Consider the following 27,270-nt stretch of genomic DNA (forward strand, 5'->3'; position numbering starts at 1 on the left):
CAAAACATCAGCAGAGTTTATAACTGTTATAACATAAACACTCTTCATTGGAGGCTTTCTGCATTTTGCAGTGGAATATTACTTCTGGGACTGGCCATATACCCTCCTGTGGTAATTTTAAAGCAGGGAATTAATTATATAATCTAATTTCTTAATATTAAAAAAAAAACAAAAAAAAAGAACATTATATATATATATATATATATATATATATATATATATATATAGTTTGCATTAAATCAGCATTCTAAGTTTCATATCTATAAAACATATCTAAGAGTCCCTTTAAATTGGATTTGCTGTAACTACCGTGTTTCCCCGATAGTAAGACACCCCCGATTGTAAGACGTATCGGGGGTTTCAGGGGGGTCGGCTAATATAAGCCGTACCCCGAAAGTAAAACATATGTCTTACTTTCGGGGAAACACGGGGGTATTGCCGCCTCCTGCCCACTTCGGCGCCGCCCCCCTCTTAACGCCGAAGGACGGATATATCCGTCCTCAGCAGCTGCTAGTTCGCGCAGGAGGACGGATATATCCGTCCTGTGATGGCGCGGGTACTGAGACTGTACCCACGCGATCAGCGGCAGGAGCACGGCTGTTATACACAGCCTGGCTCCTGCTGCAACTGCCGGAATCGAAGCGCGCGCCGATTCCGGCAGTTTAACCCATTAAATGCCGCTGTCAATAGTGACAGCGGCATTTAATGTGTTTGACAGAGGGGGGAGCTCCCTCTGTCACCCGATCGGCGCCCCCGCAAACAAATCGCGGGTCGCCGTCGGGTTTCCATGACAGCCGGGGGTCTAACAAAGACCCCCAGGTCTGCCTTCAGCATCTGCCTGTTAGGCGATGCCGGAGGCATGACCTAATAGGTTGCCTGTCAGTTTTACACTGACAGGCAATAATGCTTCGGTATACTAAGTATACCAAAGCATTATATATGCGATCGGCACATCGCATAGTGAAGTCCCCTGGTGGGACTAAAAAAAAAAATGTAAAACAGTTAAATAAAGTTTGTGAAAAAAAAAATAAAAAAAATTCGACAATTTTTTTCCAATATAAGACATACCCCGAAAGTAAGACATAGTGGGGCTTTTGGGGATAAAAAGAAAGTAAGACACGGTCTTACTTTCGGGGAAACACGGTACATCATGTTTGGCTTCATAGTGATGGCTTGAGGGGGTTATATTTCTAGATTTTATGTGTGAAATAATTTAATTAGGTTTGGGCAAATGCTGCAGTGGGGACATTCAGTGACAAATACTGTACACTATATGAACAATAGTATTAGGACACCTACACATTACACCTACAGGAGCTTTTATCACATTCCATAGTAAATTCATAGTTATTAATATGGAGTTGGTCCCCTCTGTGCAGATAAAACAGCCTCCACTCTTCTGGGAAGGTTTCTACAAGATTTTGTAGTGTCTGTGGGTATTTTTGCCCATTCATCCAGAAGAGCATTTGTGAGGTCAGACACTGGTGATGGACGAGAGGGCCTGGCTCGCAATCTCTATTCTAGTTCATCCCAAAGATGTTGGATGGGGTTGAGGTCACGGCTCTGTGCAGGCCAGTCAAGTTCTTCCACACTAAACTCACCCCACCATTGTTTTGTGGAACTTGCTTTGTGCACTGGGAACAGTTATGCTGGAACAGAAAAGGGACGAACCCAAAACTGTCCCCACAAAGTTGGAAGCTACAATTGTCCAAAATGTCTTGCTATGCTGAAGAATTAGGATTTCCCTCCACTGGAACTAACGGGCCTAGGCCAACCCCTGAAAACTACCCCATAGCATTATCCCTCCTCCACCAAACTTTACAGTTGACGTAATGCCATCATTAAACATTCTCCTGACATTCGCTAAAACAAGATTTACCCATCAGATAGGGAAGCGTGATTCATTACTTCACAGAACACGTTTCCACTGCTTCAGAGTCCAGTGGTGGCGTGCATTACATCACTTCATCTGACGCTTGGTATTGTGCTTGGTAATATAAGGCTTGTATGCAGCTGCTCGGCTATGGAAACCCATGCCATGAAGTTTCAATTCTGCTAGTGCCCAATCACAGTCATCAGATGGCTCAGTTTCTATATCATATCTCCTATTGATTGTATATGAGTAGAATTGCTATAAATTCAGTATGCTAATATTTTGTGAAAAATACATTTAAAAAACCCCTATTTCTGTACTTCTACTTGATATAAATGTCAGAATTAGGCCCCATGCACACGACCGTAAAAAATCTCCCTAATTGCGGACCGTAATACGGTCCGCAATTACGGACCCCCCCTGGTTCTATTGGCCACAGACACCTTTCCGTATCACTACGGATAGGTGTCCGTGCCGTAGAACTGTGCCGGGAATTATGGAACATGTCCTATTTTTCATATTTTACGGGCCGTGCTCCTATACTTTGTATGGGAGAACGGGGGCTGAAGATGCAGGCTGCAGCTCGCGGACATCGGCGGACGGCCGTGACCGCTATCACGGGCTGTGATTACGGGCACAGCCGTTTGAATGAGGCCTTAATGAGTCCTACCTATAGGAGCTAAAGAAGTGGAGACGCAGCTCTCAATATTGAAGTCTATGGGAGTTACGGAAACAGACAAGCATATTTTTTTGTCCATTTTTTAGCTGGACTGTAGTAAATACTTTCTCCTCTTGTATCATTATTTGTGACCTAACCTTCTCCTTTTGAACCAGTGTAGAGATACACTGCCAGAATCCTCTGCTTGCTGCAATCATCCAGCTTCGTCCCAGCTTGTCATCCTTGAAATACATCTTGACTAAACTGTTTGCTAAGGTGATAGCTGGGCACTGAGAAATGTTGACTGATAGTGACATCTCCTCCGGGGGCCCAGCGCATATTGGATTGAACTGGCAAACCTATCACTCATCCTTATTATATCTGACATGTTCTGCCTTCCTCCAAAGAAACATAGTGAGAAGGGAATGTACTTCAGCAGAATGTTGCCCCAAAATCAGTTCCTGCTAGGGATTTTATATATATATATATATATATATATATATATATATATATATATTGTAGCCGTGCAGCTACTAAGGGGCAGGATTTGGGCCCAGAATTATATATTTAAAAGGTCTGGGTTGCTGGAGTGGAAGAGAATAGTAAAAGTTCCACTCCATCTTCAGGACAGTCCAGGGTTTGGGCTGCCTTAGGCTATGTTCACACGGAGTATTTTGGGGGAGGAATATCTGCCTCAAAATTCCGTTTGGAACTTTGAGGCAGATATTCCTCTCCCTGCACGCCGATTTTCGCGGCAATTATCGCGCCGTTTTTCGCCCGCGGCCATTGAGCGCCGCGGGCATAAAACAGCGAGAAATACACTTTCTCCTGCCTCCCATTGAAGTCAATGGGAGGTCAGAGGCGGAAGCGCCCGAAGATAGGGCATGTCGCTTCTTTTTCCTGCGAGGCAGTTTTACTGCTCGCGGGAAAAAGACGCCGACGCCTCCCATTGAAATCAATGGGAGGCGTTCTCGGGCCGTTTCTGCAGAGTTTTGCGACGCGGTTTCCGCGTCAAAAAACTCGGCAAAATACCCCGTGTGAACATAGCCTTAGGAGTCTCATTAGCTGCCAGCTGTTAAGGCTCCTTTAAGAAAGGTGAGATCTATTCACACAGGGCTCCCAGTCTGGAGAAGACAGGCATTGCCAGCCTGTGGGAGTCAGAAGTTCTGGTAAGAACATATGTTTGTTGTGAGGTGCTGGGCAGAAGGCCTTTCACCGTGATAGCTAGGGAATCTATATGTTTAGTTAGAGGCTGGACGGCCTAGGGTTTATTTTGAACTGTTTTGTAAAACTGCTTCCTGTGTTGAAGACAATAAAGCTGGCCAGTTTCATACCGAATCCTCTGTTTTGGAATGGAAATTCTTGAGTGTGCCAACTATCTTACCCTGGAGATGGCGATCCTGTGAGCTAACTTACCACAAGCTGTCACAGTATATATATATATATATATATATATATATATATATATATATATAAAACACTCCTCAATATTGAAATTGCAACACCAAGAGGGGCAAGCTGTAAGGTTATTCAAATTGATCGTGGAAGTAGCAGGTGTCACTAAGATCTGCAAATTATCAAGCATAAAAGCCAGATTGAAAGCAAAGTTTTTTAGCCACATGAAACCTCAAAAATCAAGTGGTGTGGGATGATTGTGCCTTGCCTCCTGTTCGTTGATGTGCCAGTTATCGCCACTTTTCGCAAACTGAGAGGGACAGAATCCTCGAAGTGACATACCTTGGTTTACCTTGTGAGATACCTTGTGTTTCATTGACCACACACCACCGCTCTCAAAGGCTGTCATGATGCATAGCAAGACGGCCATGGGGGCTGGAATGGAGGTCTATCCTCTTCAGCGATGAGTCCTGCTTTTGTCTCAGATGCAATGATAGCCAGAGATTGGTCTTGAGACCACGTGGGAAATGAAAAGTCCTTCACAAGGGAATGTCACACCGGTCCTACTTCCGGGATTATGGAGTGGGGTGGCATAATGTACGGTAGTCAGACTCCTCTAGTCTTCATTTCAGGTACACTAACAGCTCAGCGTTACATTGATTTGGTCACGGAACCACTGCACAGCCATTTCTCCAAAGTGTCCCAGAAGCCAGTTTTCAACAGGACAACGCCAGGCCACATGTTCCTCGTGCTACTGTGAGCAGCCTGCGTGGACTAAACTTGCTACGATGTCCTGCAGCGTCCTCAGACTTGTCTCCCATCGAGCACATCTGGGATGTCATTGGTAGGCAATCGCAAAGGGAGCTTCCAGCTGCCAATCTTGATGATCGGCACTTGTGTTATATCAAGTCCAGCGTCAGCACAGCCATCTACCAAGAATTTTTTTCAGAAGTACATGCTTCCTTCTGCTGGACAAGCTTTATGGAGATGCTGATTTCATTTTCCAGCAGGACTTGGTACCTGCCCACACTGTCAAAAGTACCAATACCTGGTTTAATAACCACAGTTTCACTGCGCTTGATTTGCCAGCAAACTTGCATGACCTAAACCCCACAGAGAATCTATGGGGTATTGTCAAGAGGAAGATGAGAGACAACAGACCCAACAATGCAGGCGAGCTGAAGGCCGCAATCAAAGCAACCTGGGCTTCAATAACACCTCAGCAGTGCCACAGGCTGATCGCCTCCATGCCACGCCGCATTGATGCAGTAATTCATGCAAAAGGAGCCCCGACCAAGTATTAAGTGCATATACTGTTTATACTTTTCTGTAGGCCAACATTTTGGTATTAAAAATCATTTTTGAAATTGGGCTTATATAATATTCTAATTTTCTGAGATACTAAATTTTGGGTTTTAATTAACTGTTTGCCATAATCATCAACATTAAGACAAAAAAAATACTGGAAATAGATCACTCTGTGTGTAATGAATCTATATAATATATGAGTTTCACTTTTTGAATTGAGTTACTGAAATAAATTAACTTTTCGATGATATTCTAATTCATTGAGATGGATGTGTGTGTATGTATATGTGTCACGTTGGGTACGTGGACCCACTGGGCCGTACCGCCTTGATGGTATGGCAGCTGGGCAACAGTACACAGGTCACAGTCTACAGTTCGTATAGTGTACCTGTGGTAGCTCAGACAGTAGCAAGACAGGCTCGGCTGGGACTAGGCAGCAGGCAGGCTGCAGGCGTGGTGTAGCAAAACAGGCGTGGTATAAAGCACAGCATGACTTCAGATCAAGACGGTACTTGACCAGGATAGCACGGGATACAGGTTACAGGAACAGGAAACACTGGGAACTGGGAAACACTAGGAGACAATTTACTCAGATAGACTAGGGTATGACAACAATGCTCAGGCATTGCAGGGAGGGGCACAGCTCTTCTTATAGCCCAGGGTGCTCTGGAAGCAATCAACTCAATCTCCCACCTGTGTGCGCTTTGGCTCCTTAAGTCTGGATTGAGCTTGCGCGCGCACCCTGGTGGTCACTGTGGAACAGGATGGCCGCATGTGCAGACATCTCTGGAGAGAAGGGCGTCGACTGGATGGAAGGAATTTGTGGTCAGTGACCACGGACGTTACAATATGTATGTATGTGTGTGTGTGTGTACAAGTGTGTGATATATATATATATATATATATATATATATATATATATATATATATATATAAAAAATCATTAAGCAGATTTTACTGTTTGATATGATCGATTCTTAGGAAAGATTTACCGAAACATAAAATGTGCTGGATTAGATCCAATTGTTCTTAGATACCGCCTACTACATGTGTTACATTTGGTAAAACTATTTGAGTGTCATAGTTTTAGGTGGTTTTTGTAAAAAAAACTGATTTTCAACACTAAAATGTAGGTCCTGAGTGTTGGTCTAGGTGACTTTTGTTTCAGTTTGTGTGTTCATGAGGGGAAGAGGTAATGTATTCATAGTCCATCGACCAGATGTAAGTAAAGCTGGCCATACACATAACACAACTATTGGGTGAATACTCATTTGGTACATACCTCCTCATAAACATGCACACTTGGCTGAGCATTCATATTAATCGTGATGTGGAGACGGAGACAAGGTGCTGCCTTACACCTCTGACAGTGACTTATCTCCTGGCAGAACAAAATATCAGACCTGTTGAAATCAAACCTTCTCATTTCTCCAATATCTGTCATAGGGCCCCATAAACATTAGATTGTCTGTGGTTCTGTCAAGATAAATCTATTGGGTATGGCCAGAATAACATTATTCCATTCTAATGTAAGAATAGATACCTTAATTTTGTCTCCGGACATGCCTGATTTTTACATTTTGTAGTTCCTGTTGCAAATACTACCTACTAGTTAGAAAAGAGTAATAAATATTATTCAATATTGCCCATATTTTTAGAAACTTTCTTTAACTTTAGACTCTGGTTTTCATTCTTGGATGCTGGTAGGTTGTTATTATGCCTTTTATTATTAGATTTGTCCAATTAGATAAAAAAAGGTTCAAATTGACCCTAGAAAACGAAAAAATCATAGACTGCCCAGCATACCAGGATGTATGTTTGCCATAAAGAGTGAATGCCAGTTAATGGAAAAGAGGAACAAAAAAGAACAAGTGACTGCCAGAAAGCCAATGACATTCTAAATGGTTTTCCAAGATATAACATTGACGACCAATCAGCTGAACAAAGGGGCAGTGATGCTCGCTGGAGTGATGTGGACCTTCACTGCAGTACCTGGCACAGCGACATCCATATGAGTGTGGCTGTGCCTGATACTGCAGCTCAGCCCATTAAAGAGACCAAGGCTGAGTGTAGTTGAGCTGCAGTAATACACCTCGCAAGGACGACACTGTCAGTACTGCAGTGAAGAGCCTGCGGTGCTCCAGCCACTTCCCTTTTGTTCTCCTGATATGTGGGGGTTCCCGAAGTAGGACTCCCACCGATCATACATTGATCACCTCTCCTGAGTTTAGCCCATGAATGTAATATACTAGAAAACCCCTTTTAAAGGCCTTTCATACTAAAGAGGTATTGCAAAGAAAATGGTTCTAGAAAGTTGTAGAGTAATGATTCCTTTACGTTGGTCATTTTTAATTGTAATATTTCTTTCTCCTGACAGGACAGATATCCTTGGCTGTGCCTATTGCATGAATTAATAAAGAGGTGAGCATGTATTCTGCACACAAATGAATACTATCCTAATCGTTTAAATGGAGATTAATGGGACCACAGTAAGGCAAACGTATGTCTGTTTAGAGGCACCTGCTTAGCTGGTACTTTTATCTTCAGTAATTGGGGAGCTTTTTACCCTTTCTTTACTGTGTCGAGGTAGAAGTGTTCTTGTGAGGATATTGTTTAATGACAGGATCCTACTATAATATCAAAGACAAAAGGCAAAAGCTGGTTAAAAGAAACTGGAAGAGGGGTCACAACTACTACTCTGTGCCCAGAGAATTTGGCACCTACACATGAGGCCTAAGAAGATATATCTTCACATACTGTACATACTATGTATGCACACATATCCCTGTTTAATATATTATGGTTTAATACAGCAAATCCTGATTATTGTTTTGATCACTAGAGCATCCTATGAAAGATTAATGAACCACTCATGTCTAAATGTTCTACAAAGCAATCGTCAGTGACCATGAAGAAAAGAGCATTTCAACTGCAGCGCAGTATCACTTATTTCACATCTGTGAGAATTCTACTACTCTCATGTTTCATACAATACGTAGCGTCTTATGTAAAAAAAATAATAATAATTTCTAAGGGTAACTGTATGATAGTGGATAGTGGAAATAATTTCACAATGACACCTGACATGGAACAGTTTTAGTTAAAAGGTCTGTGATATCTACATTGATGAGATTTCTTTGAAAGCTCAGAGGGTCAAAGCTTAGAGAGGTTGTCCAGGTTTAGAAAAACCTTTCTGCTTTCTTCCAGAAACAGCGCCACACCTGTCCATGGGTTGTGTCTGGTATTGCAGCTTAGCCCCATTCACTTCAATGGAACTGAGCTGCAATACCAGACACAACCCACGGACAGGTGTAGCGTTGTTTTTTAAAGAAAGCAGCCATGTTTATCTAATCCTCTACAACCTCTTTAAATTGTGACTTCGGGTAAAAATGTATAACTTAATAATTATTAGAACTGACCCACGAGAGGCTTCTAAAATACCAGGTTCTCCACTTGGTGTTCTGTGTTTCCCTAAAAGCCTACTTAGCAGGTGTTCCTGAGGCGTACATTGCCTGTATAACAACCTCTACTGCACTTTACTGGGCTGGTAGCAGCAGTTGCGATAACCAGGACCCTCCATTTTGACATTAGTCGGTACTCTGCAAATATTGGCTGAAGCTGCTGAGAACTGAGTGGGGCTCTGGATACACTAGTGGATATTTATCAAAACTGGTGTAATGATGCTCCGTTCTTTAGGCGCCCAATATGGTAATTCAATGTAGTTAGCCAACAGGGCGTGAACTACAGTGAATCTACCTGGGTGGAGCCATCTTCACTGCCTCTGAAGCTGTCCAATCAGTGCGAGGCAGCTTATGACAAGCCTTGCCTAGCGAGACCACTCTGGGAGAAGACTTCTAATCAAACACATTTGTCCTAAGCTGCCTCGTACTGATTGGACAGCATCAGAGGCAGTGAAGATGGCTCCACCCTGGGAGACTCACTGTAGTTAACGCCCCATTGGAAAACTACAGCAAACTACCATATTGGGCGCCTAAAGAACGGAGTACCATTACAGAGGAACAGAGGGGGGGTGGACAGAATAAAATTTTAAAAAATGGCAATTGAAACGGAGGAAGCAGGCAAAAGGTCGTTTGATGTTAGGACCTGGTGACAGGTCCTCTTTAAAGGGAATTTCCCATCAGAGACATTTATGACATATCCACAGGATATGTCATAAATGTCAGATAGATGCGTGTCCCACCCCCATACAGTGAGATTGGTCAGGGCCACAGTGGGTTTACCGTTTGAGCCTTCAAAGGGAGGGAAGTAAGCAGAATGTTCAGTGGGAAGCATAGTAAGCAGCGACCACTGGGGTAGGTTGTCAAAGGGGTTTTCTGAGATATTAAAAGTAGTTTAATAGGACTTTAGGTTGACAATAAATCAAATTGTAATTGTAATGACGGGGTAGGGAGACAGACAGGTGAGCCCTAATCTACCCGCCACTCAGTCCCTGCCTACTTGCAACGGCCCGTCCTAGGCGACGGCGTACAACTGGGCGACGGTCCCTACGCTCAATAAGTGCACGACAGACAAACAGACAAGGGTACACAGAAGCTAAGGGAAATGGGGCAGTTGCCCACGGCAACACAGTGAGCAACAAGAGTAGTGAACGAGCCGAGTCAAACCAGGAGTGCACGAGGTACAAATCGCAGAGCAGGAGCGTAGTCCGTAAAGCCTGTGTCAAAAATGAAGCAAGGTCAATAATCATAGCAGGAGCAGCAGAGCCAGGAAACAGAAAAGAATCACAGGCAAAGGAGGAGCAGGAAATGTAGGTATAAATAGACAGAGGGCGGGAGCTAGCTCCGTCTGACCAGGCTGTGATAGGCTCTCCCACTCCTCAGCCTCCCAGCCTGACTGGTAGAAGATCGTGTCACTCTCTCAGACTTATGAGCAGGTGCAGACTGATTAGCCACGGGCGTCGACACAAAAGCTGTCTGGCAGATCCTTTACAGTAATGTACTTATCTTAGTAATTCTATGGCATTACCGCACTGCGGGTACCCGCCTGTCCCCAGTCATCTCTGTTTACCTTGCTTACACAATGATGTGATGCGTTCATGTCACGAGATTGTGGCAGCCAGTCACCGCTAAGTAAGGGCACTGGAGGTGTGGGAATGGCACAGTATTTACAGTAAACACAAATACAATTACGCTTATTTTTAAAGTTCTAGCCCTATTGAACCTAATTTAAATGGAATCTGTCATCGGGTTTAGTAGTGCCGGAAACCCTGATTTCATTGATATGTCACTTGTCAAAATGGTGCAGTTTTCATAAAATCAGGTTTAGCGCGAGCCGAGCCAGGAGTCCTCCACGCGCTAATTCTGGAGTCCCCCATATTCAATATATGCAGAATAATTCCACCCACCGCCCCTGATTGACAGCTTTCTTCTCTATGCACAGTAATAGGAAGAAAGCTGTCAATCAGCAGCAGGGGGACCACGCTGTGCTCAGCTTGCTCTGCCACTAGTAACTGGTAATTTTATGAAAACGACACCATATTAACAAGTGACAGACCCCTGAAATTAGGTTGTCTGTCAATACTTTATGCTGCCCTGAGATGAGGCAGCATAAATCTGGTGACAGATTCCCTTTAGTTATAAAGAACAACATTAACCCCCTTTCACCTACTCCTCATATACAGTGTGGGAGTATATATATATATATATATGTACACATACATACATATAGTAGTGCTGGTTATCACTTACCACTCGACCAGTTCACAATATCTTGCTACTGAGAGCAGAATGAATTGGCTCACCTTGCCAGCTTTCTCTTCTCCCATTCAGGTGCAGCACACAGCAAACATATTTTATAAGTGTGGTGCGCCCTGAAGACTCCCACCTAGCTTTTTAATAAACTTGTATTACGTAGTGGCGCAACGTTGGCATCATATTACATCGCTAGGTCATCATAGAGATGGAGGCAGCAGCTGGAGCCTGGGTGGGCCTGGTTGCTGGGGCGTAGCTAATGGCTCATGGGCCCGATGCAAAAGTTCTTTTTGGGGGCCCCACCACACACTTCTCATAGCCGACGGCCTGCAGCTTTCAGCTGCATCGCTGGGTCTTCTAAAGTGACCCAAAGATGCAGCACTGGCAGCCAGGGGCGTCGCTAAGTTCTGAAAAAGTCAGGAGAGACAGCATATCTATAGCACTAAGACCCTATAGCTATGGATAGGATTAGATACAGTGGCTCAGCAGATTTTATCACATATGATAGGCTTAGACATAGGGCCCAGCTCACTGACATTGTGGCTCCAGCACTGGACCGAGGAAAGGTAAGAATAATAATTGCTTTGCACATGTGTTACAAATTTTTTTTTTGTGTGTTTTTTTTATAGGTTCGGATGTTGGACTACTTTGGATTCGAGGACTATTGCGATGACGGCTCTTTTTATTTTCAATAAAATGGTTAATGAGGATTGTGTGGGGGTTATTTCAATACAATATTTTTTCTATGTCTCTGTATTTTTTTTAAACTTTATTACTACCGCCTTAGTAGCCCCACACATAGTTTTTTCCAAGTATTATTATTATTATTATTAAAAAAAATAATAATTACGTGGGGCCCTCCTCATTTTTTATAACCAGCCAGATAGAACATAGCAGCAACAGGCTAGCATTACCAGGGTGGGAATGGCCACGGTTTCTGGCCTTTCCCAGCCTAATAATACCATCCTGCGGCCGCTTCAGTACCCAACCATCACTACAGATGGTCGGGTACTGGATCGTACCCGGCTCTACCCAAACCCTTGGTGGCGGTGGGTACTGGGGTAATAATGGGGGCTGGGGTTAGACTCTGCAGTGGCGAATACTAAGCACCGCCTTAGTATTGGACACTGTCAATCAGCCAGCGGCCATTACTAATGCAGTAGCAATATAGTTTAAAAATATTTTATTGAAATCAAAAACCCCCACACAACCCTCGCTAAACATTTTAATGAAAATAAAAAAAGCACTCATCGAAGTAGTCCTCAAATCCAAAGTAGTCCAACAACCGCACCTGTAAAAAAAGCACAAACACAAAAAAACACCATTACTAACACATGTGGTAGGCTTAGATACAGGACCCATGTGTGATACTGCCTATTGTACCCTGAATCTAAGCCTACCACAAGGTAGGCTTAGATACAGGGCCCAGCAGACAGGATCACACCATGTGTGATACTGCCTGTTGTACCCTGTATCTAAGCGTACCACATGGTAGGCTTATATACGGGGCCCCAGTAGACAGTAATCTTATACAGTATAATACAGGGCCCATGTGTGATCCTGTCTGCTGGCGCCCTGTATCTAAGCCTGCCACAAGGTAGGCTTATACAGGGCCACAGCAGACAGTAACGTTATACTTACCCTCCTACTAGTCGGCTTCGGGCGCAGTGGCGGTCCTGACGGCATCCAGCGTCGCGACGTCAAAGACATCGGGAACTCCGCTGTACTGGGAAGGGAGAGTGTAAGGATACTGTTACTATAGTAACGGGCCCGTGTAGTTTATTACATGGGCCCCAGTTACTATAGTAACTTTTAACAGACTTAGAGCTGGGGCTGCGGGCAATTGCGACCCCTATTGCTACGCCTCTAGCGATCGCGGCGGGCCCGTTTAGCGCAGGCCCCTGACGGGAGTACCACCTGTATTGCCCTGAAGGCGGCCCTGCAACCAGCTGTTAGGAAAATATAATCTCTAAAGATTTAGTAGTTTTATCTGTGGGGTCTGTGTAGCTTTCTTCCTTAACCCCTTCCCGACATTTGCCGTACATGTACGTCATGGAAAGTACTGACTTCCCGCATCTTGCCGTACATGTACGCCAAATGTTTGGGACCGGCTCAGAAGCTGAGCCGGTGCCATCATCACCGGATCTCAGCTGTATCTTACAGCTGACATCCGGCTGTAACGGCGGGGACCGAAATTAGCTTCGATCCCCGCCATTAACCCCTTAAGTGCAGCGCTCAAACGCGATCGCTGCACTTAAGGTGTTTGCAGCTCATCGGAACCCCAGTAATGAAATTGCCGGGGTTCCGGTGGCTGCAATGGCAACCGGAGGCCTAATACTGGCCTCCCGGTCTGCCTAGCACCGAAGCCGGTCAAGATCCGCCCGGCGGCGGAGCCTGATCGGCTTCCGTAGCTGCCGGCAAGATGGCGCCGGGTCAGGAGCTGATCCGGCGTCATCAGCGGTGGAAGTCAGCTGTACTGTACAGCTGACATCCACCTGTAACGGCAGGAACCGGAGCTAGCTCCGATCCCTGCCATTAACCCCTTCGATGCAGCAATCGAAAGCGATTGCTGCATCGTAGCGGTTACTAGCAGATCGCCAGCCCTGACAGGCAATCGGGACAGGCGACTGCTGTTATGGCAACAGGAGACACAATGGTCTCCTGCTCTGCCATTACGGAAGCCGATTTAGGCCCCGCCGGGAGGCGAAGCCTAATCGGCTTGCTGTCAGTGAATGACTGACAGATCTAATACATTGCACTACATAGGTAGTGCAATGTATTAGAAAAAAAAAAATCTGACCGTTGGAACTTCAAGTCCCCTAGTGGGACTTGAGAAAAAGTGTAAAAAAAGTATAAAAAAGTGTAAAAAAAAGTGCACAAAATAAAAGTTTGAAAACAGTAAAAGTTTCAAGTAATCAAATAAAACACAATCCCCCTTTTACTCTTATCAAGTCCTTTATTATTGAAAAATAATAATAAACCATATGTATTTGGTATCGCCGCGACCGTAACGACCTGAGTTATCAAAATATTATATTATTTATTGCACGCGGTGAACAGCGTAAAAAAAAACGTAAAAAACGTTACCAGAGTTTCTGTTTTTTGGTCACATTGCCCTACAAATATTAGAATAAAAAGTGATCAAAAAGTCGCACGTATCCAAAAATGGTACCTATAAAAACTATAGCTCGTCCCGCAAAAAACAAGCCCTCATACACCTCCGTCGACAAAAAAATTAAAAAGTTATGGTGCTCACAACTTGGCGACAGAAAAAATACATTCTTTTTACAAAAGTAATTTTATTGTGCAAAAAGTTGTAAAACATGAAAAAGTTCTATAAATTAGGTATCGCCGGAATCGTACTGACCCGCAGAATAAAGTTAACATGTAGTTTATAATGCGTGGTGAATGCTGTATAAAAAAAAAACGAAAAAAGCTGTGCCAGAATTGCGTTTTTTTGTTTACCTGGCATCCCAAAAAATAGGATAAAAGGTGATCAAAAAGTCGCATGTACCCAAAAATGGTACCAATAATAACTACAGCTCGTCCCGCAACAAACCAGCCCTCATACCGCTACGTCTATGAAAAATAAAATTAGTTATGGCTCCAATAAGTCAGGAAATAAAAAAATATGCAGTTGTGCCCGAGGGGAACATTTCTTCTGTTTGAAGAGGCGATTTTTCAAGGACCTAAAATTAGGGAACCAGGAAAGGGAGGGCCCAAACATATCCGCTGGAAGCGACGGTGCCCGTATTATACCAGGACAACACTTTCCCAGCAAAATTCCACAAACTACAAAGGCGCGGAGTGTGGACCAAAAGGGGGATAAGAAATGACACCATTTATCAGTGCGACACCGGCCTGTGCGGAAAGGATTGAGCACAGCGTAACACACATCTATGGATTATTTTATTGTTTTTTTTTACCCCGTTATTATACCACCTGACTATGCCCCTTATATACTCCGCCCGGCTTACATATACCCTACATTATAAACGGAAACACCAGTAAGACTCCAAACAAAACTACTACCAAGCAAAATCCACGCTCCAAAAGCCAAATGGCATTTCCTTCCATCTGAACCCTACAGCGTGCCCAAACAGCAGTTTCCTTCCACATATATGGCATCGTCATACCCGGGAGAACCCTTTTAGCAATTTTTGGGGTGTGTGTCTCCAGTGGCATAAGCTGGGCACGACATATTTGCCACTGAATGGCATATCTAGGGAAAAATATAAATTTTTAATTTGCACCATCCACAGCGCATTCATTTATGGAAAAGACCTGTGGGGTGAAAATGCTCACTACACCCCTTAATAAATGCCTTGAGGGGTGCAGTTTCCATAATGGGGTCACTTCCCAGGGGTTTATTTTTATTATTTCACATCTGAGCCTCTGCAGTTGTGAACCAATACTTTGTAAATCGCCAAATTAGGCCTCAATTTTACATGGTACGCTTTCACTCCTGAGCCTGGTCGACTGTCCAGGCAAGAGATTAGGGCCACATGTAGGGTGTTTCTAAAACCAGGAAACCCAGCATAATAATTAGAGAGCTGTCTCGTTATGGTGGCACAAGCCGGGCACCACATATTGTCCACATATCTGTGGAAAAAATCCCATTTTCACTCTGCAACATCGAGTTCACACTAATTTCTACAAAACACCTGCAGGGTTAACATGCTCACTACACCCGTAGGTAAATGCATTGAGGGGTGTAGTTTCCAAAATGGGGTCACTTCTGGGGGGTTTCCACTGTTTTGGGCCCACAGGTGCCCAGAAACCAATCCAGAAACATCTGCACTCCAAATGGCGGTCCTTCCCTTCTGAGCCCTGCCGTGTGCCCAAACAGCAGTTTATGACCACATATGGGGTATTGCCGTACTCGGTAGAAATTGCTTTACAAATGTTGGGTTCTTTTTTTCCTTTATTTGTTTTGCGAAAATGAAAAAATTTGCGCTAAAGCTACGTCTTATTGAAGAAAAAGGATTGTTTTTATTTTCACTGCCCAATTCTAATAAATTCTATGAAACATCTGTGGGGTCAAAATGCTCACTACGCCCCTAGATGAATTCCTCAAGAGGTGTAGTTTCCTAAATGGTGTCACTTTTTGGGCGTTTTCATTGTTTTTTCCCCTCAGGGGCTTTGCAAATGTGACCTGGCCTCCGCAAACCATTCCTGCTAAACTTGAGCTCCAAAAGCCAAATAGCGCTCTTTCCCTTCTCAGCCCTGCCGTGTCTACAAACAACCGTTTATTACCACATGTGGGGCATTGTTTTACTCGGGAGAGATTGGTTTACAAATTTTACGGTGCTTTTTCTCCTTCAGTCCTTGTGGAAATGAGAAAAAATTAGCTAAACCTACATTTTCTTTGAAAAAATTTAGATTGTCATTTTCAGGGCCTATTTCCAATAATTTCTGCAAAAAACCTGTTGGGTCAAAACGCTCACTATACCCCTAGATAATTTCCTCAATGGGCGTAGTTTCCAAAATGGGGTCACCTGTGGGGGGTTTCCACTGTTTTGTCCCCTCAGGGGCTTTGTAAATGTGACATGGCTTCTGCAAACCATTCCTGCTAAATGTGAACTCCAAAAGCCAAATAGCGCTCTTTCCCTTCTCAGCCTCGCCGTGTCTCCAAACAACCGGTTATTACCACATGTGGGGTATTGTTTTACTCGGGAGAAATTGCTTTACAAATTTTACGGTGCTTTTTCTCCTTTAGTCTTTGTGAAAATGAGAAAAAAAATCGCTAAACCTACATTTTCTTTGAAGAAATGTTGATTTTAATTTTCACGGCCTACTTCTAATAATTTCTGTAAAAAAGCTGTGCGGTCAAAATGCTCACTGTACCCCTAGATAATTTCCTTGAGGTGTGTAGTTTCCCAGATGGGGTCACTTTTGGGGGATTTTGACTGTTTTGGCACCGCAAGAGCCCTTCAAACCTGACATGGTGCCTAAAATTTATTCTAACAAAAATAAGGCCCCAAAATCCACTAGGTGCTCCTTTGCTTCTGAGGCCGGTGCTTCAGTCCAGTAGCACGCTACGGCCACATGTGGGATATTTCCTAAAACTGCAGAATCTGGGCAACAAATATTGAGTTGCATTTCTCTGGTAAAACCTTCTGTGTTATAAAAAAAATTGTACTAAAAATTTATTTCTGCAAAAAAATATGAAATTTGTAAAATTCACCTCTACATTGCTTTAATTCCTGTGACATGTGTAAAGGGTTAAGACATTTTCTAAATGCTGTTTTGAATACTTTGAGGGGTGAAGTTTTTAAAATGGGGTGACTTTTTGGGGGTTTCTAATATATAAGGCCCTCAAAGCCACTTCACAACTGAACTGGCCCCTGTAAAAATGGCCTTTTGAAATTTTCTTGAAAATGTGAGAAATTGCTGCTAAAGTTCTAAGCCTTGTGAGGTCATAGAAAAATAAAAGGATGTTCAAAAAACGATGCCAATCTAAAGTAGACATATGGGTGATGTTAATTAGCAACAATTTTGGGTGGTATAACTGCCTGTCTTACAAGCAGATACATTTAAATTGAGAAAAATGCTAATTTTTGCAATTTTTCGCTAAATTTTGGTGTTTTCCACAATTAACTACTGAACATATCGAGCAAATTTTGCCAGTAACATAAAGTCCAATGTGTCACGAGAAAACAATCTCAGAATCGCTTGGATAGGTGAAAGCATTCCGGAGTTATTACCACATAAAGTGACACATGTCAGATTTGAAAAATGAGGCTCGGTCAGGAAGGTCAAAAGTGGCTAAAGAGGGAAGGGGTTAAAGAACTCAACGCAAATAGGTACATATTTTTAAAATGGTCTGCTTTTTTTCCCCAGTAAGGCCAGGTTCACATGCAGTGTAAATACTATGGATTTTCTGCAACGGATTTCATTACAGAAAATCCACAGCGTATTACGGTAGCAGCAAAAGGGATAAGACTTGAACAAAACTCATCCACACACTGCGTTAAAAAAACACCAAAAAACCATTCATAAATTGACCTGCGCTTCGGTTTATTAATCCACAGCATGTCAATTTATGCTGCAGAATCGCTGGTTTTCTGTTGCGGGTTTTACCCATTGAATTCAATCGGGTGGTAAAACCCGTAACAAAAAGCAAGTGTTGTGACTTTTTGCGGCGGACAAGCTGCAAAAATCGCAAATCAGAAAAAAAAAGTCTATACTTACCCAGATCTTTCTGCTCATGCATCCAGTCTGGTATCCACGGACGAGGTTTCATCCCATGTGACTATTGCAGACAATCACAGGATGCAGCGGTCACACGGGATGAAATGTCATCCCAGGAGGCCGGGCTGCAGGACCTAAGAGGCACGTGTCGCCATGGCTATGGGTAAGTATATACTTTTTTTTTATGCGCTGTATTCCGCAGCGGACATTCTGGGCGAAAAACGACCACAATTTTGTGCATTTTTTCAGCCGGAATTCCCTGCGACGTCCACGGTGAATTCCTTGTGTACCTTTTTATGCAGCGTATCCACTCTGTGTGAATATACTCTAACAGCGCTACTCTTATCCATGAGATGTGTGTGGTATTGCATTTCGGCCCCAATAACCTAAGGGTGCCAGGTGAATCGATCAGCAGAAGCATTACTATTATAATGGCGGGATGTATACAGGCATATGATATCATGTACGTTTGCTGATTGTAAGCATTTGCTAAGAAGGTGATGATAATTATGTTCTCTCATAGAGAGAAGACCTGTGGTCAGCATGTGGTGCTGGCATGTTCTGCACTGAAGAAAGCCTACAGAAAAATCCTGACAACTGGAAAAAACTCGCTTTTTCCTGAGAATCGAAATGAACACAATGAAGATGACATTTCTTCACATACATTGTTCATTTACTTGCAAGGTTCAATGGAACTAATCTCTGAACGGATGCAGAAAAGGAGAGGACATTTCATGCCATTAACATTATTACAGTCCCAGTTTGACACATTAGAGCCTCCGGCAGATCCTGAGCATTTCATGGCAGTTAATGTTGAGAAGGATATCTCAGACATAGTATCTGAAGTCAAGGCTGAGCTAGAGTGTAAGACACCCAGACATCACGAAAAGTAGTTAGCCTGTGTTGCAAAATCCTCATTGAAAGAAACTATGTTCAAATCATGTATACGTCTAATGTGCCCATCATTCATTAGCCAGAATTATGTAAGCCAAAAGAGCGTCGTTTGCAAGTTTCGCCAGTATATCATTGCCTCAACTAGACTTTCTAATGGCATACAGTTGCATATGTTTAAAGGCATATATTTGGAGGACTATTTCACCCAAACATGGTTTGAACCTAGCCTTAGATTGTAGTTTCTGGACTCCATGTCAGTAAGTCTGTTGAAGAATACAGTGGAGGCTACCTTTCATTTGAATGGGGCTTGGAGAAATCTGTAACAGATTTTCAGTTACAGAAATTTCTGCAACAAACGTTCAGCATCTGAACAGTATACACAAACGTAATGTGGTAGTTTTTGTCAAATGCCGGGTAATTAGGGCCATATGTATACACTGAACATAGTTCCCAAACATGATGTGAACTGAGGTTTAGAAGTATACTTATAAGCAAAGCAAAAATAAAGAAAACATGTCGTTTCTGAATGCAATATACACTGCAACACACACCTGTAGTGCTATTAAAGGCGAGCGCTAAGCCGCTTGTTTTTTGATCGGCTCTTCTCGGAAAGCCGAACAGTTGGTGTACGGGCCCATAGACTTTCTATTGAGTCTGTACACCATTACTTCGGCTTTCTGATCAGGAACCAAGCGACTCAGCGCTCACCCGAGCGCTTCTGACGCTTCCTTTTACCGATTAGTGGGGGTCTAAGTGTCACAGTGGTCTTCACGTCCCTCTCCACTATGTGTGCTTTGCCAATCCTATCCCTTCCTTGTAGCTCTCTTCTACACCAGTAAAGTCTTTAATTCTGCTCATCTGAAATATGATGCAGTCGGTCGTTACGGTGCAGAGGTGCTTCTGCACAGATTCTTGGGAGAAACACAGGATTCTTCTGCACATGCTCGGTCACTTTACTGACAAACCTCAGCATGACTTAACCTAGGACACCTTGAAATAAACAGAGACCAGGACATGGGGTAAGGGAATATCTATGCAGTGTCTCATTATTTATAATGACGGTACTTAGCCTACGTGATTATGATTGCAATCTCTGTTTAACTAACCACATTTTTGTTAATTGGAGAACAACTGTCCTCAAATCTTTCATCTTAACTCTCATGTGGCTTAAAACGCAGAATCTGTAATATAACTGCATTTTTTAAATTGCTGTATACTTTTCCTGGGTTTTAACCACAGTCTTTGGCCCCATGCACACGAACATGCTTTTGCGGCCGCAATTCCCCCGAAAATCCACGGGAGAATTGCGGCCCCATTCATTTCTATGGGGTCATGCACATGACCGTAGTTTTTATGGTCTGTGCATGGCCCGGGAGCCCGCACCGCAGAAAGAACAAACCTGTCTTATTACGGCCGTCTTCTGCGGTCCGGGCTCATTGAAAATAATGGCCGCGGCCATGTCCCGCGATTTGCGGGCGGCTCGCGGCTGACTGTCCGCAGCCGGCCAACCCGAAAATCACGGCCGTGCACATGGCTTTGTGTGCATAAGGCCTTTATCTTTATCCAAAGTAAATCAGTCAATGGTACTACCGGTTGTTGTATATTTACTATGCTATGTTTACTTTTTCTTTTTAAGTGTCTATTAGGGGGGATTCAGACGAGCGCGATTTGCGCGCGTGCAGGCCGCGTATTTTCTGCGCATCACGCACAGCACTATAGAAGTCAATGAGGCAGTTCAAATAGTGCGTGATTCTTGCGCAGCGTTTGTTCGCTGCGTACTATACGCGACCGGTTCAAAAACTCTGCGTATTTCACGCATCACGCACCCATTGAAGTCAATGGGTGCGTGAAAATCACGCGCACCACACGGAAGCACTTCCATGGGACGAGCGTGATTCGCGCAACAGCAGTGAAAAGGATGAATGAAAACCGAAAAGCACCACGTGCTTTTCTGTTTCCGAACATCCAAACGGAGTGTCTTTGCGATGAGCGAAGCCGGACAAGCGTACCGAACTTCACCGGGTTCGGGCAAACTCGTTTTGGCCGATCCCGGCAAAAAAATTATCGGTACGCGACGTCAGGAGATAGTCACTGTCCATGGTGCTGAAAGAGTTAAACTGTTTCAGCACCATGGACAGTGACTTGCGATCCCAAAATACATTAACCTGTAAAAAAAAACCGAAGTTCTAACTTACCGATTACTCCTGTCTCCTTCCTGCAGTCCGACCTCCCGGGATGACACTTCAGTTCAAGTGACAGCTCCAGCCAATCACAGGCCAAGCACAGGCTGCAGCCAATCACAGGCTGCAGCGGTCACTTGGACTGCTGCGTCATCCAGGGAGGTGGGGCCCGATGTCAAGAGAGGCGCGTCACCAAGGACGCGTCACCAAGGACGCGTCACCAAGGCAACGGCCGGGAAGTTCTCGGTAAGTAGGAACTTTATCTTTTTTTTTTACAGGTTTTTCGCTGTTGTGTTCGGCATTCACTGTCGAGGGTGCTGAAAGATTTAGCTCTTTCAGCACCTTGGACAGTGACGGGCGTCGACAAGCCTCATCTCTATGATGCCGGCTGCGCGAAAATCACGCAGCCGCGCATCAGACACGCATGACACACGCAGCTGTCAAATGGTTTTTGCGCTCGCAAAACGCTGCGTTGTTTGCGCGCGCAAAAACGCAACGTTCGTGTGAATCTCCCCTTAGACTAACAAATTACTAAACAGAAACATTAAATATACACTATTCTAAGGGCAGATTTACACGAACGTGATATACGTCCATGCCACCCACGTGTTTTTCATGCAGACTGTCAGTGATTTTTGCGCAGCTGCGTAAAAGTCACGACAGGTCCTATATTTCTGCGATTTTCGTGCATCACGCACCCATTGAAGTCAATGGGTGCGTGAAAATCACACGCACCACACGGAAGCACTTCCGTGGGAGGCGCGTTATTCGCACAACAGCAGTAAAAAGTGTGTTTGGAAGCAGAAAAGCACCACGTGCTTTTCTGTTTACAAACATCCAAACGGAGTGTCATAATGATGGCGGCTGCGCGAAAATCACGCAGCCGCGCATCATATGTGATGACACATGGAGCTGTTAAGTGCCTTTCGCGCACGCAAAATGCCACGTTTTTTGCGTGCGCAAAAACGCACACGATCGTGTAAATCCCCCCTTAGGCTATGTTCACACGGAGTATTTTGGGGGAGGAATATCTGCCTCAAAGCTCCAAACGGAATTTTGAGGCAGATATTCCTCCCCCAAAATACTCCGTGTGAATAGCAATGATCGCGCCGTTTTTCGCCCGCGGCCATTGAGCGCCGCGGGCAGAAAACACGCTTTCTCCTGCCTCCCATTGAAGTCAATGGGAGGTCGGAGGCGGAAGCGCCCGAAGATAGGGCATGTCGCTTCTTTTTCCCGCGAGGCAGTTTTACTGCTCGCGGGAAAAAGACGCCGACGCCTCCCATTGAAATCAATGGGAGGCGTTCTCGGGGAGTTTCTGCCGAGTTTTGCGACGCGGTTTCCGCGTCAATAAACTCGGCAAAAGACCCCGTGTGAACATAGCCTTAGGGTCAGTTCACACGTTGCATAAATACTGTGGAAAATCCGCAGCATAATACAGAAGCAGCAAATGCGTAAATGCTGAGTGGAAAAAACGCTCAGAGATAGACATGCGGTGTGTTTTTTAATCCGCAGCATGTAAATTGCATTTGCGTAAACGCTGCTTATTTGTAGCGAGTTTTCCCCATTGAATTTAATGGGGAGGTAAATCCCACAACAAATAGCAGATGTTGCGATTCCGCCGCAAAAAAATCTTATACTTACCCAGAAGTCTGTGTCTCTTCCTCCAGGCCGGCCTCCTGGGATGACATTTTATCCCATGTGACCGCTGCGGCCAATAACAGGCTGCAGCGATCACATGGGATGAGACGTCATCCCAAAGCTGCAGAGCATCATGACGTCAAGACGTTGCCATGGTAAGTATCCATTTTTTATTTTATTTTATTTTATTTATTTTTTGTGTGCAGTTTACTCCAGGGGACATTCCACACGGAAAACGGCACCATTGAAAACTGCCCCCCATTGAAATCAATGCAATGGGGGTCAGTTTTTTGCCACTGATTCTGACATGGTTTCCGCATCAAAATCAGCGCCACAGAACTGTGTAAACTGACCCTAAATGGTATGTACACTTTTGAAGAGAACTTTTTTTTTTCTTTAATAAATCAATGTTTTATTTCATTTTGAGGCAAGGCTTAATAGTAAAGCACAGAGAACGGCAATACACTGCAATACAGAAGAATTTGCAGGAATCTATGACCTGCACATTTGCATTTGTTCTAGGGGTAAGCACAGCCACCTAGTAATAGCTGATGGGTGCAGGCGGCAGCCTTCCCAGGCCGTCTTCAACGTGATCGTGGCCACTAATAGCAGCCGCGGCCACGTGATCCCGGAGGGAGAGTTCTCGCGATACCACTGGAATTTTTCCAAGGAGGCAAGATTGCTAGTCCAAATCCCCATTAAACTAGTGGGAATTAAAAAAACATGGAAACGTGACCAGTAACGCTGTTTGAATGCTTTAATAACAATAAAAGGTCAAAACAGCGGTTTAAATGAGGTCTAACAGATGTCTGTCTCACCTGGGAATGATTGATAGAGAAAGAACTGAACTTGGAATTGAAAACCATTAAAACATAGGTGAAGGGTCCTGAGAGTGTTAAGTAAATCCCAGTCTAGGAATGAATCCTCAAGTCCAGTGTCTATTTCTTGGATTCGGCTTGCGCATGGCTCCATTGTCTCTGGTGTCTTAGCTGATACAGAAGATAGAGACAATAAAAAGGCAGCTACCACTGGCACATCTCCTTTGGACAATCTCTCTGAAAATTGGGCTACCACCTTTGACTATTTCCCTTCTGGAACTCTTATTGTACAGGCAGGACATCACGTTTAACTGAAGCCCGGAAACATGAGACTTTGAGTGGGTAGTAGAACCAATTTTCCTGTATTGATGGAAAATCCTGGTTCCCTTAGCCGTGACATTGTGGTATCTTTCGGAGAGAGTTGTGTGTCCATATTGGGATGGAAGAGGAGTAGTTTGTCTAGATATACGAGACATGTTATACCGGATGACCTTAGACGTGAAACTAGTACTTTCATGACCCCTCTAAAATATATGGGGAAATGGAAAGGCCAAATACCATCACATTCCAATGGTAAATTCTCATTTCCAACAGAATTGTAGAAGGCCTCTATGTTTTGAAGCCATAAAATAGAATGGAAGGTTTCCTTTAAGTCTATTGAAACTGAATACATATGCTTTTCTAGGAGGTATCTCAGTTCCGACATGTTCTTCATGCAGAACTTTAAGGGCATGTTTACACGGCACTAAAAAAAACAACAATGTGTAAACTTGTTAAATATGCTACCGTTTCTTGTGAAGTGTATTTTTTTTTTAAAAACAAGCGTTTTTGATGTGTTTTGTGCTCAACTATGGGAACATTTGGCGCGTTTTACTTAACAAAAAATTTACCTGACGCTTCTTTTTTCATGCGTTTTTTTATACGCTTACTTAATAAAACCGCATCACATGTACTAACTGTGCCCTTTCCCATTGATTTGAATGGGAAGCTTAATCAAGCATTTTCTGACAAGTATTTCAGCACGTAAAAAAACACCCAGTGTGACAGGGCCTAAGGGTTTTTTTTTTGTTTAGGAACCTGTTTAAGGGTTTTACCTTCAGGACTGGTCTTATGGACGTGTCTGATTTCTTGTCTGAGAACTTTTGTATGTATTACCTTTTGTGTGTTTTTGTTTTTCACTCAACCATTTTTTGCATTTTAACTTGACCTCTGCCCCTCCTGACCCTGTGTGATGTCAGAGGTGACCCCTGACCTGCTGTTTATGGCGTTTTTTTTTTCTCCCTCATTTCTCCATTTTCCCACTATTTAAAGTTGCTCCCTCACAATACAATGTATATAGCCTGATGAAGATGCTGGTCCAGCGTTGAAACACGTAGCCTAACTTAACCTGTCTCAAACCTAATAAAATTCCTTTATTACTAATTTACGTCTTAGTCTGGATTTTCAAATTGATGTTAGCAGCGCTGCATTCTGGTCCCATTTTTCCTCCTCTCATACATGCTGTATTGTGCGGTCGCCTTCATGCAACCGGCCTGGACCTCAGCTACAGCACTAATTATTACCCAGGGGCGTAGCTAGGGGGGGGCAGGCGGGCATGTGCCCCGGGTGCAACTTAGAGGGGGGCGCCAGCGCCACCTCCTCCTGCACTATACTTGTACCTGTGTCTATAGGACACAGGTACAATTAGAAGCAATGAATGACCGGGCACGTTCCGTGCCCGGCTATTCAGCGCTTTTGCACCAGTGAAGCTTCCGTCGATGAAAGTCATCCTGCCCAGCCAATCAGCGCCTTTCATAGAAGAGAGCAGGTCTCCATTGCTCCATTGCTGCCCGGACGGCGTGGGGGCGGGATTAAGGTGAGTTTGAATAGTTTTTTTTTTTTAATAGTAATAAAAAAGTGTGTGGCTGTATCTACAGGGGGGACTTTATCTACGGGGGGGGGGCTTTATCTACACGCGGGGGGCATGTATCTACAGGGGGGGGGGCTATATACTGGGGTGGGCTATCTATGAAGCACCATATACAGGGGTGGGCTATAGCTACAGGGGGGCTATATACAGGGGTCGGCGATCTATGGAGCACTATATACAGGGGTGGGCTATATCTACAGGGGGGCTATATAGTATATAGCCCCCCTGTAGATACAGCCCAGCCCTGTATATAGTATCCCACAAATAGCTCCCCCTATAGTGCTCCACAGAAAGCCCACCTCTGTATATAGCCCCCCTGTACATATAGTCCACCCCTGTATATAGTGCTCCACAGATAGCCCACCGGTGTATATAGCCCTCCTGTAGATATAGCGCACACCTGTATATAGTATCCCACAAATAGCTCAACCTATAGTGCTCCACAGAAAGCCCACCCCTGTATATAGCCCCCCTGTACATATAGTCCACCCCTGTATATAGTGCTCCACAGATAGCCCACCCCTATATATAGTATATACACGGGTGGGCTATCTGTGTAGCACTATATACAGGGGTGGGCTATATACAGGGGTGGGCTATATCTACAGGGGGGCTATATACAGGGGTGGCCTATCTGTGGAGCACTATATACAGGGGTGGGCTATATCTACAGGGGGCTATCTGTAGAGCACTATAGGGGGTTATTTGTGGGACACTATTTACAGGGGTGGGCTATATGGGGGCACTATCTACACGGGGCTCTATGGGGGCACTATCTACAGGGGGCACAGTGTGTGTTTGTGGGACACGGTGTATGATGCTATTATAATTAGAGGTGCAGTGTATGGTGCTATTATATTTAGGGGTGTAGGGTGTGGTATAACGAGAATGTAAAGGATCTGCCAGGCACAACTTCTGTGGATACGCCCATAGGTAATCAGTCTGCACCTGAGTCTATGTCTTTGAGACTGACTCCATCTTCCACCACTCAGGATGGCAGGCTTAGGAGTGGGAGAGCCTATCGCAGCCTGGCCAGACGGAGCTAGCTCCCGCCCTCTGTCTATTTATACCTGCCTTTCCTGTTCCTCCTTTGCTTGTGATTCTTCTCGTGTGGTTTCCTGGCCCAGCTACAGCTTCTACTATTTTATCCTGCTCCATACTGACCCTGGCTTACTGACTACTCTCCTGCTCTGCGTTTGGTACCTCATACACTCCTGGTTTGACTCGGCTCGTTTACCTCTCTTGTTGCTCACGGTGTTGCCGTGGGCAACTGCCCCATTTCCCTTAGCTTTGTGTACCCTTGTCTGTTTGTCTCGTGCACTTACTGAGCGTAGGGACTGCCGCCCAGTTGTACCCCGTCGCCTAGGGCGGGTCATTGCAAGTAGGCAGGGACAGAATGGCGGGTAGATTAGGGCTCACTTGTCCGTTTCCCTACCCCCATCATTACAGAGAACTTTATCTTTATTTATAGGTGTAGAAATGTTGGAAAAGTGAGAAGCTGAAGACATCTGAGCGGCAAACTGCAGAAATGGGCTGTGACCGGGAGAAGTCATCATAGAGGTCTGGACCAAATGGAGAAAAAGAACTAGAATCTGAGACGTCACCGGTGAGTCACTTAATGTAAATGTTTATTCTGCCTCTAATCAGTAATGTAGTCACTGTATGATCTGCAGCGTGATGATGGGTGGTATG

General features: G+C 44.3%; 1 protein-coding gene across 3 annotated transcripts in view; it reads left to right on the forward strand.

Annotated features, from left to right (window-relative positions):
• IDNK (IDNK gluconokinase) overlaps positions 1–20,061 on the forward strand; it is a 358,457-nt gene extending 338,396 nt beyond the window's left edge. For all 3 annotated transcript variants that reach the window (XM_075828489.1, XM_075828496.1, XM_075828502.1), the window contains 2 exons: positions 7,612–7,655; positions 18,663–20,061. In XM_075828489.1, the coding sequence (XP_075684604.1) occupies positions 7,612–7,655; positions 18,663–19,032 (414 nt within the window). In that variant the 3' untranslated portion in view covers positions 19,033–20,061. The remainder of the gene's footprint in view (positions 1–7,611; positions 7,656–18,662) is intronic.
• Positions 20,062–27,270: the final 7,209 nt, after the last annotated feature.

Source organism: Rhinoderma darwinii, chromosome 1 (genome assembly GCF_050947455.1).
Source record: "Rhinoderma darwinii isolate aRhiDar2 chromosome 1, aRhiDar2.hap1, whole genome shotgun sequence".
Lineage (NCBI taxonomy): Eukaryota > Metazoa > Chordata > Amphibia > Anura > Rhinodermatidae > Rhinoderma > Rhinoderma darwinii.